Source organism: Lynx canadensis, chromosome A2 (genome assembly GCF_007474595.2).
Source record: "Lynx canadensis isolate LIC74 chromosome A2, mLynCan4.pri.v2, whole genome shotgun sequence".
NCBI classification, from domain to species: domain Eukaryota; kingdom Metazoa; phylum Chordata; class Mammalia; order Carnivora; family Felidae; genus Lynx; species Lynx canadensis.
In genome coordinates, this window is record NC_044304.2 from 51320606 (window position 1) to 51334096 (window position 13491).

At 39.5% G+C, this 13491-nt stretch overlaps 1 protein-coding gene across 2 annotated transcripts in view; it reads left to right on the top strand.

Annotated features, from left to right (window-relative positions):
* Positions 1-24: 24 nt before the first annotated feature.
* FANCD2 (FA complementation group D2) overlaps positions 25-13491 on the top strand; it is a 63119-nt gene continuing 49652 nt past the window's right edge. Inside the window, exons 1-10 of one of the 2 annotated variants that reach the window (XM_030307378.2) lie at positions 25-227; positions 2268-2346; positions 4262-4402; positions 4981-5048; positions 5452-5555; positions 6164-6224; positions 7152-7204; positions 10183-10261; positions 11287-11411; positions 12642-12729. In XM_030307378.2, coding sequence (XP_030163238.1) covers positions 2283-2346; positions 4262-4402; positions 4981-5048; positions 5452-5555; positions 6164-6224; positions 7152-7204; positions 10183-10261; positions 11287-11411; positions 12642-12729 — 783 coding nt within the window. In that variant the 5' untranslated portion in view covers positions 25-227; positions 2268-2282. The remainder of the gene's footprint in view (positions 228-2267; positions 2347-4261; positions 4403-4980; positions 5049-5451; positions 5556-6163; positions 6225-7151; positions 7205-10182; positions 10262-11286; positions 11412-12641; positions 12730-13491) is intronic. The other variant, XM_030307380.2, reaches the window with a different exon arrangement.

Below are 13491 nucleotides of genomic sequence, written 5' to 3' on the forward strand. Positions count from 1 at the left end.
GAGCCTTGGTGGCGTCAGCGTGGCGTAGCGCCGGGCGCGCAAGTCGAAAACGAGGGGCGGAGACGGCTTCTCCGCGGGTGAGAGGAGTCGCGGTCGTCGTCTCTCGAGGCTCCGCGCGTCTGTGGTCTGGTCGCTAGGTCCCGGCCGAGTCCGGCCTTTCCTTCTGGGGCTCCGCGCCCCGAACGTCGGCCTCCTCATCTGCCCTGTCGTGGAATTTAGCCCCCCAGGTACGTCCCTGCGTCGTTAAAATAACAAAATGAGAAAGGCTTTTACCCCCAACTCGTTTCCGAAAGACTTAGTCCAGACAGCTGGCCCAGCCCACCAGTCTGTCCAGGCTTCTCTGGAAAGGAGGCATGTTATGGGCTTGCGCCCTGATGTCAGACGGCCATGATTTACCTTAATTTTTCTGTCTATAAAATGGCTGATAATGGTTATAGATACTTCACGAGGCAGCGGATGAAGAAAACGCTTAGCAGGGTGCGTGGTAGTTAGTAAATGTTAACTATTTTTGGAAGACATCGTTCTAATTAAGAGTGAGTATCGGTGGTAGGTAGTGCGGATTCTGGAGTCAGACTGCCTTAGGATCCCATTTATGCCACTGAAGGAAAATAATAATGGTACCTCTCTCCAAAAGGTTAGTGAGTAATGAGGTATTCATTATAAAGCACTTAAAATCGTTCTTGTTAGTTATTAATATTTACTTGCCTGCCAGCCATTCTCATTTAGCGAATATTTCCCGAAATTTTATTCCAGGTACTGTGCTAGGCACTGGGGATGCTGAGATAAGTCATTCCGGGTTCCTGTTGTGAAGGAGCCCTGCAGTCTAATGTGATGTGGTAGGGGATCCTAGATACACTCTGTGGAACAGGGAAGCTGGAGTTGCAAACCCCCTTGGGGATAGGAGGAACATTTTTCAAGGAAGATGACATTTGGCCATGTCTTTCAGGATTAGTAGTTTCCAAGCAGAGAGGAGCGTTTCAGGTGAAAAAAAACCTTATGCAAAAGTGCTGAGACCAGGAGTGTTCTGGTTTATGAGAGACACTAGGAGGCCCTTAATGTGGTTCAGGCCCTCCCCTACCTCTGCAGTTTCATTTATTCTTTGGTTTTTTTTTTATGCTTATTTATTTTTAAAAAAAAATTTTTTTTTTCAACGTTTATTTATTTTTGGGACAGAGAGAGACAGAGCATGAACGGGGGAGGGGCAGAGAGAGAGGGAGACACAGAATCGGAAACAGGCTCCAGGCTCTGAGCCATCAGCCCAGAGCCCGACGCGGGGCTCGAACTCACGGACCGCGAGATCGTGACCTGGCTGAAGTCGGACGCTTAACCGACTGCGCCACCCAGGCGCCCCTATGCTTATTTATTTTTGAGAGCGAGAGTGGGAGAAGCGTGAGCGGGGGAGGAGCAGAGGGGGGACACAGAATCTAAGCAGGCTCCAGGCTCTGAGCTGGCAGCACAGAGCCCGATGTGGGCCTCGAACCCATCAACCATGAGATCATGACCTGAGCCGAAGTCAGATGCTTAACCCACTGAGCCACCCAGGCACCCCTCTGCGGTTTCATTTCTGACTACAAGCTCCTTACTTGTTCACTGTTGAGTTTTTTTCTGCCTGGACTACTCTTCTCATACATCTTCTATTGGTAATCTCCTGTTTCAGCCTTCAGGTCCCTGCTTTAATACCATTTTCTCAGATGATCCCTGAAAAATTGTCCCAGCTTTTCTTCATCTCCCCTACCCATATCTAGACTAAATGTCCATGTACGCCCTCATAGCACCCTGTACTTTTGTAGCACTTACACAATGTAGTTAAGTAACTACATCAAGACCATTCATTACTATAATTTAAATTCCCTGAGGGCAGGAATCATGTCTTGTTCACAGTTGTAAGCCCAGCACCTGGGACAGTCTCCAACATACAATCCTGTATTCATGAGTTAAAGGAGATGGTAGATTGGGGCTAGATGATGAAGGATCTTGAATGTCAGAAAGAGAACTGGGTTTTATCCTTCAGCAGGAAGAAAGTGGTCTGGCTATAGAGGCAACTAGGTAAAGTCTTGAAAGCAGGGGAGTATTGACCAGATACAGGAGTTGAAATTCTCTCAGCACCTGGATTTAAACAGTATTAATGTAAAGACTTTGGTATAGAAGTGTAGAAGTTCTTTGGCTTTTGATAGAGTAGTTTTCTTTGAGCTTTTTCAGGATTTATCTGGCTTCTAGAGGGTAACTTCTACCCTCTGACTTTGCTCTCAAAAGTAATTTAATTGCAGAAGACTTCCGTCAAAATGGTTCCCAAGAGAAGGCCGTCAAAATTGGAGGATAAAGAAAGCCTGACAGAAGAGGCTTCCAGTAAGTATCTAGTTATTTGTTGTTTTATTTCCTATAACAAATGTGTGAGGCACTTACAGAGAAAGTTCCTCCTTTCAAGCTGGGAATCATCACGACTTAATGGTTAGAACACACAGAATCTGGTATCAGGAGATTGGGGATTGAGTTTCTGCCTCTGATTCCATGTATGACTTTGGGCATGCCCACTGTCTCTGAGCTTCTGTCTCCACATCCCTAAGAGGAATGAGTATTATAGAGCTCATCTACTTACATCATCTAGATGGTGAGAAAAAGGTACAACATAGTCTGTATCCTTTAAACTTATGGTCCCCTTTCCTCCCTTAAAAGAAATTATGGGGGCATCTGCCTTGCTCAGTCAATAGAGTGTGTAACTCTTGGTCTCGGGGTTATGAGTTTGACCCCCTCTCCTCCATTGGGTGTAGTAGAGACTGCTTAAAAGTAAAATCTTAAAAAAAATTACAATACAGATAGACTGATGTATGAAGGAAAGGCATCATATCAAAGCAAACACATTAAGGGTGAAGAAACAGTGTAAATTCTGTCCATATGAGAATGTGGTGGACAGAGGCCCTAAGAGTTCTCATGAAAAGAGGTTGATTGTCTTTTCATTTATTATACTCATCTACTCTGTTAAAGTAGTTGTTACATCATTAAAGGAGAAGAATAAATAATCATACTTAATTTCAAGTATCTGTTTTGTTTATCATTATTTAAATTTATTTGTTTGTTTTGAGAGAGAGAAAGGGAGAGAACTCGAGCAGGAGAGGGGCAAAGAGAGAGAGGAAGAGAATCCCAAGCAAGCTCCGCAGTATCAGCACAGAGCCTGATGCGGGGTTGAACTCTTGAACCATGAGATGGCCTGAGCTAAAATCAAGAGTCAGACACTTAACTGACTGAGCCGCCCAGGTGCCCCATTTATTATGTTTTATTACTTCTCTTGGGTTGAAAACCTTGGGATAAAACCACTCTGGGCTTTGTACTCAAAGGCTTGATGCAGGAGAACCTGCCTGATTCTTTCTACCCCTGCATCAAGTTGCGTGCATCAAGATTATTACCTCCCGGAGAACTTTTTAAAATTCACACACCCAGGACCCGTACCTGAGATTTTAATTGAGTAACTATGGGATGTGACCTAAGAATGCACTTTTTTTTTTTAATGTTTATTTACTTTTGAGAGACAGAGCACAAGAAGGGGAGGGACAGACAGAGAGGGAGATATCGAATCTGAAATAGGCTCCAGGCTTTGAGCTGTCAGTGCAGAACCCAATGCAGGGCTGGAACTCACAAACTGCAAGATCATGACCTAAGCTGAAGTCAGACGCTCAACTGACTGAGCCATCCAGGCGCCCCTTTAAGTTTATTTGAGAGAGAGAGAGCATGCACATGCAGGGGAGGGCAGAGAGAGAGAGAGAGAGAAAGAGAAAGAATCCAAGCTAGGCTCTGCACTGACAGCACAGAACCCAATGGGGCTCAATCCTGCTAATCGTGAGACCATGACCTGAGCTGAAACCAAGAGTCAGATGCTTAACTGACTGAGCCATCCAGCTGCCCCAAGAATGTGATTTTAATATGCTTCTTAGTGATTCCAGTGCAGTGGTTTGCAAACAACAGTTTGAGGCACCCTGACTGCTTTAGAATTTGGGTGATTAAACAGTTCCATGGTTATTTTTATTAGAAGTGGCATGTTTCGAATTCTCCAAATCAAAATGCAATAGATAAAAATAATTCTATTTATTAATTGTTTTATTTGTACGCCACTATGTCTGACCATTGTTAGAGATAAAATTTTACTGTAGCATCAATTTCAATATAATTCTTCAAGAACCCATCAACTTTCCTCTTAGGGTTATTCTAAAGTTTACATTTTTTAATCTTTACTATTTGTCACATTCTTGAAAATTTTGTTTGTTTTCAGAAGCCAGCAAGCAACCACTTTCCAAGAAGACAAAGAAGTCTCATATTCACAATGAAGTGGAAGAAAACGACAATGTTTTTATAAAGCTTCTTAAAACATCAGGAGTTATTCTTAAAACAGGAGAGAGTCAGAATCAACTAAGTAATATTTTAATTTAAATCTTTTCTCTGGGTTTGGTGCAGGGCTCAGCACTGAATCATGGATTTTCGAAATAGAGGCAATGAAGATTAAAAATAGAAGTATTGTCTTTCTTGAGACAAAATTAACGTTGAAATTGCTTTTTAGAGAATATTGTTACAGTTTTTGGTTCTGATTAATGCATGTTAAGTAAAGTAATTCTAATTTTTTTTAGAAAAAATTATATACTTGTATTACTTTGTGTTTTATTGTGGAAAAATAAATTAATACTCAGGAGAGTAATTAGATCTGTGTCAGAATAATTTCAGACGAAAATTTATAAAGCCATGTAAAGCCCTGCTTTTAGGGCATAGATTACTTTATTCTGCTAAGATTATGGCATATCTTTTTTGGTACACTTAATAGCTATCCTCTATCAGAGCTAAATCTGTTTTACAATGGGTTTAGAAAATTTAGCTCTGAAATTAGGTTGAAAATATCTTTATTGGCTTCATCAGGCAGGAAACATAGGTCTTTAGGAAAATAAAAGTATATCGAGAGATATTAAAGATTCTGGTGACCATCTGTTTTTTTCCTCATAGCTGTGGATCAAATTGTTTTCCAAAAGAAGCTCTTTCAGACTCTGAGGAAACATCCTTCTTATCCCCAAGTATGTGTTTCTTCCTGGTACTTTTGCTTTTTCCAGCACTACTCTGGAATTGGGGATTTAAAGATGCAGGCATAGGGGTGCCTGGGTGGCTCAGTCAGTTAAGTGTCCGACTTGGGCTTGGGTCTTGATCTCAACGGTTAGTGAGTTTGAGCCCCACATCGGGCTCTGTGCTGGGAGCTCAGAGCCTGAAGCCTGCTTCAGATTCTGTCTCCCTCTGTCTCTGACCCTCCCCTGCTCACACACTCTCTCTCTCTGTGTCAAGAATAAACGTTAAAAAATTAAAAAAAAATAAAGATGCAGGCATAAAGTTGAATGGGCTAGAATGATTTTTAGTTAATCTACAGCAAATGTTAAACTAAAAATCTTAACTCTTAACCTTTTTTTTTTTTTCAATGTCATTAAGATAATAGAAGAATTTGTTAGTGGCCTGGAATCCTACATCGAGGACCAAGACAGTTTCAGGAACTGCCTTTTGTCTTGTGAACGTCTGCAGGATGAGGAAGCCAGGTATGGAGTGGAGGCATAAAATCTTGCTATAGTTTAAGCTGTTAACACTAACCAAATTGCGGGTTGGGGATGAGGGGAGAATGCATTTTTTTTGTAATTTCACTTTATTTTTATAACCCTTTTTTCTTGGGGCACCTGGGTGGCTCATTGGTTGAGTGTCCCACGTGGTTTTGGCTTAGGTCATAGTTCCAGGGTCATGGGATCAAGCCCTGCGTTGGGCTCCATGCTGAACATAAAGCCTGCTTGAGATGCTTTCTTTCAGTCTGCCCCTCTTCCTGTTTCTCTCAAAAAAAAAAAAAAAAAGAAGAAGAAGAAGAAGAAAAAGCAACTCTTTTTTTCCTTCAGTTTTAACCTAACCTTTAAATTATTAATTTATGTTTATGAGACTAAGAACCAGGGTGTTTTCTGGAGTGTGTCTCATCTGTGTTGATAGAATTTTAACTAAGAGCCTGGTTTAAGAGCCATCTTCTCATGTTCTGTATTTCTGGTATAAGAGGATAGTTTCTTTTTAAATATTGTATATTTAACCAATTTTATGAAGAAAAGATGGTAAAAATATTAAAACAGGGAAAACAGAACAGAAAACGAATGTCTTTTTTTTTTAACAGCATGGGCGCATCTTACTCTAAGAGCCTCATTAAATTGCTTCTGGGAATTGACATATTACAGGTGAGACTGTGCCACATTTTCTGTGAACAATAGATGGATGTGATTTGTGGTGTATGCCCAAGTATAAATGGCATAAAGGGTCAGGTAGGGTTAATCGGAGAGTTTGGGTTTGCAGTAGTTTACCATAGCCCTGTTGCAGAAATATATCTGGTAAGCCAATATCTGCAGCTTTGGACTGAGCTAATTTAATTAGCTCAGTACATTTCTTTAAAATATTCTATATTCCCTCAGCCTCTGATTCTTGATTTGTAAAGCTTCCTTTTGTGTGTCTGTGTACCTTATATATCTCTGCCATATTCACATCTGTATCGTCTCCTATATAGGTTTTTATTTGCTTATTAACTTGATTTACCCTTTTCCTCCTCCTCTCTTTTAGTATGTTGAGTGGATGATGCTTTGACATGTTTTAAATGTTTCACATTATAAAAACATATACAGTGGAAATTCTTGGTTTACCCTGTCCTCCATTTTTTTCTCTTTTTTTCTTTCCCACTGCTAATCTTCCCACACTCATATCCCATCCTTCTCTTTGGAAATCTTCAGTATAATTTAGTTAGATTAAATTTAAGAGCCCTCTTGTTCCTCTGGAGTGAAATCTTCTCTTTTTGCAAACTGTTGGATAATTTTTTAAGTCTGCATTTCATGAACTAACAGTTGTCATCATATTTAATAATATTATTATCTGATTATTTTAATACTGCATAAATCATTTTGCAATTTTTTTAAAGATACATTGACAAGTCTTTGTATTTCAACAACTTATATTCGAGATATAGCCAGCATTCAAGTGGCCATTCTTAAAATGAGATTTTAATTATACTAGAGTTGTTCCTCCCAGAGCTCTTGTTGGAGCACATTATGGCTAATTATATATTTCTATTGTATATTTCAAGACCATCTCCTAACTCCTTATGTCTTCTTTTTCAGCCTGCCATTATCAAAACCTTATTTGAAAAGTTGCCAGAATTTCTTTTTGAAAAGTAAGTGGAATTACTCTGGAATGCTTAAATTACTTTTGTGTATTTAAGTTTCTCTCTGAAAAGATTACTGTGAAACATTGGTTTCTCTAAAAGTCATATTGATCGTGACACCAGATTCTTAAGTGACTACTAAGATTTTACTGAGGTGTATTTTGAAAAAAAATTTAATCTGTTTATATGACTGCGTGTTCCTAGAAGGATATACCATAAACTGGTAGTAGTTGTCTCCAAGGAGGGGAGCCAATTGCTTGGTGTCAGATGTTCCATGAATATCATTCTTTACCTTTTCAATTTTATGGTGTATGTGTGTGACTTTTTTTTTTTTTTAATTAACAACCTAATAGAAAAGTAGAAAAAGGTCACAAATAGATAATTCACAAAGAAATACAAGAGTGTCAAACGTTTTTTTAAATACTCAGTTTCACATTTAAAAAAAATAAAAAGTGGGGGATGTGCCTGGGTGGCTCAGTCAGTTAAGTGTCCGACTTGAGCTCAGGTCATGATCTTGTGGTTTGCAAGTTTGAGCCCCGCATGGGGCTCTGTGCTGACAGCTCAAATCCTGGAGCCAGCTTCAGATTCTGTCTTCCTTGCTCTCTGCCCCTCCCTCACTCTCCCCCTTTCATGCTCTGTCTCTCTCTCTGTCAAAAATAAACACTGAAAACAAATTAATGCTCAGTTTCATTAATAATCAAAAATACAAATTTAAAACAAATACATTTTTTTCCACTCTCAAAGAATCTTTGTTATTCAGTGTAATGAACAGTCATGCTTGTACATTACTAATGAACATAATAAACTGGTTGAAGTCATTCTGAAGGGTATTAGGTTGTGTGTATCAAAACCTTCCTTAGGGGCGCCTGGGTGGCGCAGTCGGTTAAGCGTCCGACTTCAGCCAGGTCACGATCTCGCGGTCCGTGAGTTCGAGCCCCGCGTCAGGCTCTGGGCTGATGGCTCAGAGCCTGGAGCCTGCTTCCGATTCTGTGTCTCCCTCTCTCTCTGCCCCTCCCCCATTCATGCTCTGTCTCTCTCTGTCCCAAAAATAAATAAAAACGTTGAAAAAAAAAATTAAAAAAAAAAACCTTCCTTAGATTTTGCATACTCTTTTTTTCTTTAATTAAAAAAAATTTTTTTTAATGTTTATTTATTTTTGAGAGAGCATGAGCAGGGGAGGGGCCGAGAGAGAGGGAGACAAAGCAGGCTCCAGGCTCTGAGCTGTCATACAGAGCCCAATGCGGGGCTTGAACCCACGAACCATGAGATCATGACCTGAGCCAAAGTCGGATGCTTAACCGACTGAGTTACCCAGGCGCCCCTACTTTCTCGTTTTTAATGTGTGTTTTTTCTTTTTTTTTCTTGAAGTTTGTTTATTTTCAGAGAGAGAGTGAGACAGAGGGAGCAAGCAGGGTACAGGCAGAGAGAGAGGGAGACAGAATCCCAAGCTGATAGCGTGGAGCCTGACATGGGGCCTGAACCCACATACTGTGAGATCATGACCTGAACCAAATTCAAGAGTTGGACACTTAACCAACTGAGCTACCCAAGCACCCCTAATATGTGTTTTTTCTAGGCCTTGTATATAACAATGATAATAGTAATAATAATAATAATAATAATAATAATAATAATAATAGTAAACTTACAGATAGTTCTTTACAAATTTGTGCTTTGCCTGAATGGGTCACACTAGTTGCTTTATGTCTTTTTCAGCAGTTACATTTGACTGCACTAAACAAACATTGAGAACACTGTCAAGGAAAGGAATGGAAGGTTGTCCAAAACTGTAGACATAGGAGATTGAGGAAGGCAGAGACTGTCATTTTGGGGGAAATAATAATAAGTGAGCCAGAATTTCTTCATCTATAAATGATTTTCAGTACTTTTACATAATCTAATTTGACCTTCTGTGTTTCCAAAGCACAGTGCTTGCTTTTATTGGTACTTATCATAGTGATGTATTTAATATTCTACCTTTTAAAAATATTCTTGGGGCTGTGTGGCTCAATCGATTAGGTGTCCAACTGTTGATTTCAGCTAAGGTCATGATCTCACAGTTTGTGGAATTGGCACCCATCTGACTCTGCACTGACAGTGCTGACAGCAGAGAACCTGCTTGAGGTTCTCTGTCCTCCTCTCTCTCTGCCACAACCCCCCCCCCCGCCTCAAAATAAATAAATAGGGGCGTATGGCTGTCTCTGTCGGTTAAGCACCCGACTTCAGCTCAAGTCATTATCTCATGGTTTGTGAGTTCGAGCCTCAAATCTGGCTCTCTGCTCTGAGCTTGGAGTCCACTTTGGATCCTCTGTCTCTTTCTCTCTCTACCCCTCCCCTGTGTTTCTCTCTCAAAAATGAGGGAGCATTAAAAAATAAATATAAATAAGTAAATAAATAAAAATATTCTTCTTACTCAGTTTATTCAAATTATCGCCTTGATTTTTTTTGTTTATGTTATTATTAAGAAATACTCTACAGACCTTTTTTTTTTTAAGTTTTTTTAACTTTTTAAAAAATTTTTTTCTTTTTTTCTTTTTCTTTTTGAAAGAGAGAGACAGAGTGTGAGTGGGGGAGGGGCAGAGAGAGAGGGACACACAGAATCCGAAGCCGGCTCTAGGCTCTGAGCTGTCAGCAAGAGCTTGATGTGGGGCTTGAACTCACAGACTGTGAGATCATGACCTGAGCTGAAGTCGGTCGTCCAACCAACTGAGCCACCTAGGTGCCCCACTCTACAGACCTTTCTTAACCTTTCTTTAAATGCTCCCCAGATGCAGCTACTGTTAACAGTTTAGTGCATCTTCTTGGATCTTTCTCAACATATACGTCTCATGATTTTCTTGTATCATATGTATGTCTAACACAGCTTGTAATGTGTAAATGTTCAGTAAGTGTTCATTCAGTGTCTGAAATGTTTTGTGCAGTATTAAGGCTTGCTGTTGTGTAAGTCAGAAAGGCTCAGTTTCTGTCTTATTATCCTAACATTTCAGTGTGAACAGTGATGGACTTAACATGCCCAGACTCATCATCAGTCAGCTGAAATGGCTTGACAAAATTGTGGATGGCAAGGTAGGCTTTGGGACTTGTTCTGTCTCTTAGATTTAGAGAGTCTGTTTTCCAAAGTTAACCAAACTTTTGGAATTGCAGGGGTTTTTTTTCTTAACTGAAAACTCACATTTTTCTGTTTATTTGTTAGCTTTTTTCTCCTGTCATAATTTGAGAATCATGGATATTTCACCTTTTAAATTTCTCCAAAAGTTTTTTTTCTAATTATGATGAGTAGATATCATCTATTAAATAAATTGAAAGAATTGAAAAGAAGTTAAGTAGCTGTCCAAAGTTGAGAGATTACTATGTTTTATTTCTCACAAGGTATGAGATCCCACACCAGCCTACCACACTGCAAATATTTAATTTGATTGCATATGAGGAAAGTTTTAGAAAGTTTTTGCAATTAATGTGAATTGTTATTAAGCACCTTGGTAAAATTGGATCTTTTTTGAGCCTAGGGTTAAGGCCTATTTCTTTTCAGAATTCATTAATTCATTCTATTAATTTTTGTCAGACATTCTAAGGCTAAATCTTTATTTGGAAGAACATGAGTTTTAAAATCTCCTGTGGGCTGGAATTTTGGGTCTGTCACTTTTTGTGTATCTTTGAGCAGCACATATCCTCACATTTTAAAAATGGGAACTATCGGTATACCTGGCTAGCTCAGTCAGTAAAGGGTGCAACTCTTGATCTCTGGATCATGAGTTCAAACCCCACGTTGGGCATGGAGCCTACTTAAAAAAAAAAAAATGTGAAAAAAGGGGGCGGTGGAATTGTCACACAGACTCCAGAGTTGTGAAGATTAAATGAAGTAAAGTATATAACAGACCCATTAGATAATATAGTATCCACTGTACTTTTTTTTTAATGTACCATCCCATGTGTGAAAATTCCTGGGTCATTTACCTCTCCATTTAGGCTTTGAGTTTATGTATAGGTGTCATATGATACACAAGATAATTCCAGCTATACATTTAATGAGGAGGAAGTCTTTCTCTGTTCTTGGTAATGTGCAACAGTTCTAATGGCCTCTTCCACTGCAGGATCTCACCACCAAGGTCATGCAGCTGATCAGTATTGCTCCACTGTACCTGCAGCATGACTTTGTTACCAGCCTACCTGAGATCCTAGGGGATTCCCAGCATGGTGATGTGGGGAAAGAACTGAGGTGAGTAAGTTCCCACTCTGGCAGCCTTATTGCTGCAGTATGAAACAGTAGTGGTAACATATTGATGGCATCTACCTTCCATGAACAGGTATGGGATTTGACTTGTTTTTGTAATAATGAGTATATATTTGATGCATAAACTAGACCCATCTACTTTTTTTAAAGTGGTATACCTGTTGTGAATATGAAGTCTGGGTTATGATTAGGCGTATAAACATAATCCCTTTGTTTTGTTAGCATATCTTCCACCCAAGGAATCCTCACTTGTGACTGCATGTCCCAATCATTTGTGGAGCTTATCAAACATCCATATATTCTTTGGTCCCTAAATGATTCATTCTGATGTACATCACATCAGACCCAGTGTTGAGAGCATTGCTTACTATCATTTATGTGAAAAATAGTAATGGGTAGGGCAGTGATTAAGGAAGGGAGAACACTATCCCTATGTAATAGGGTTTCTGTTTTAATGCAATTTCTTGCTTATCCTTGAAATAGTTTTTAAAAATTCAATTTGTAATACTTCCTTTTCTTTAGATGTCTGCAAAGCTACCTCTAGAAATGTCCAGTGATTGCTTGCCTTTGTGTTTTTGGGCAGTATGCTCCCTCTGGGTATAGCACTATACCATCCACTTGGCCTGCCTAATTCCAGCTTGTCGTTCTGCATAGCCTTTTCTTAGAATCCATCACTGTTCTCTACTCTGCTCCTGTAGCACCCTGCATGTATATCTATCCTACTTGCCATACTTCATTGTAATTGGTGTAGGTTTTCTTTTTCTTCTTCTTCTTCCTCCTCCTCTTCTTCTTCTTCTTCTTCTTCTTCTTTTTGCTTTATTATTTTTTTAAGTAGGCTCCATGCCCATTGTGGAGTTTGAACTTACTGAGATTGAGAGTCATGTGCTCTAGCAACCTAGCCAGCCAGACACTCCTGTTGTAGGTTTTCTTTTTCCTTTTCTCAGGAAGGATATGTGCCAAACTCAGTAGTAGTTACCTCAGGGTACTAGAGATGGTGAGGAAGAGCTTCTTGTTTGTACTCTATTGTTTGAATTTTCTGTAATGAGCATGTATTTTTTAAAAATCAAAACAATTTTTAATGAAATAAACTGTAAACAAATTCAGTGGAAACAAAGTGTATCTTCTCTTCCCATACTCTGAGTGATTTTTCTAAGTAATTATCTGCCCAGCTCTGTTAAAAGCTGCATAGATTTTCTCTTTTTCCACCATTCACAGTGACCTTTTGATGGAGAATACTTCACTCACTGTTCCTATCTTGGATGTCCTTACCAGCCTCCGACTTGACCCAAAGCTCCTGTCTCAGGTAGGAAGGACTGTGCTGTACAGAAACAGAGCCCACTTTCTTGCCTCCCAGAACCAGTGTCAGTCATTGCCTTGAAGCAGTCATACATGAAAATTTGATTTTGAAACAATATTGAATGATATTTCATCTCTTTTTTCTCTTTTTGATGAATTTCATTTGCCATAGTATGATGGATTCGCTTTTCTGTTTTAAAGCAGTAAGTTTTAATGGATATCTTCTATTTTGCATAATATTTATGCACTGCTCTCCATAGGAATAACATTTTTACGTGTCTTTCTCCAGCTAGTGGAAAATTTAGGCTCTAAATTGTAAGATAACACTTACATTTATCACCTGTTTTTTTTTTAATAGTTATACTTTATTTTATTTATTCTTAATTTTTAAATATTTCTTTTTGAGAGAGAGACAGAGACAGAATGAGAGTGGGGAGGGGCTGAGAGAGCTGGAGACAAGGAATCCGAAGCAGCTGCAGGCTCCAAGCCGTCAGCATAGAACCTGACACAGGGCTTGAACCCACTAGCTGTGCGATCATGACCTGAGCCGAAGTTGGATGCTTAACCGACTGATCCACTCTTTCTTTCTTTCTTTCTTCTTTCTTTCTTTCTTTCTTTCTTTCTTTCTTTCTTTCTTTCCTTCCTTCTTCTTCCTTCCTTCCTTCCTTCCTTCCTTCCTTCCTTCCTTCCTTCCTTCCTTCCTTCCTTCCTTCCTTCCTTCCTTCCTTCCTTCCTTCCTTTTCTTCTTTTGTATATGAGCGGGGGTGGG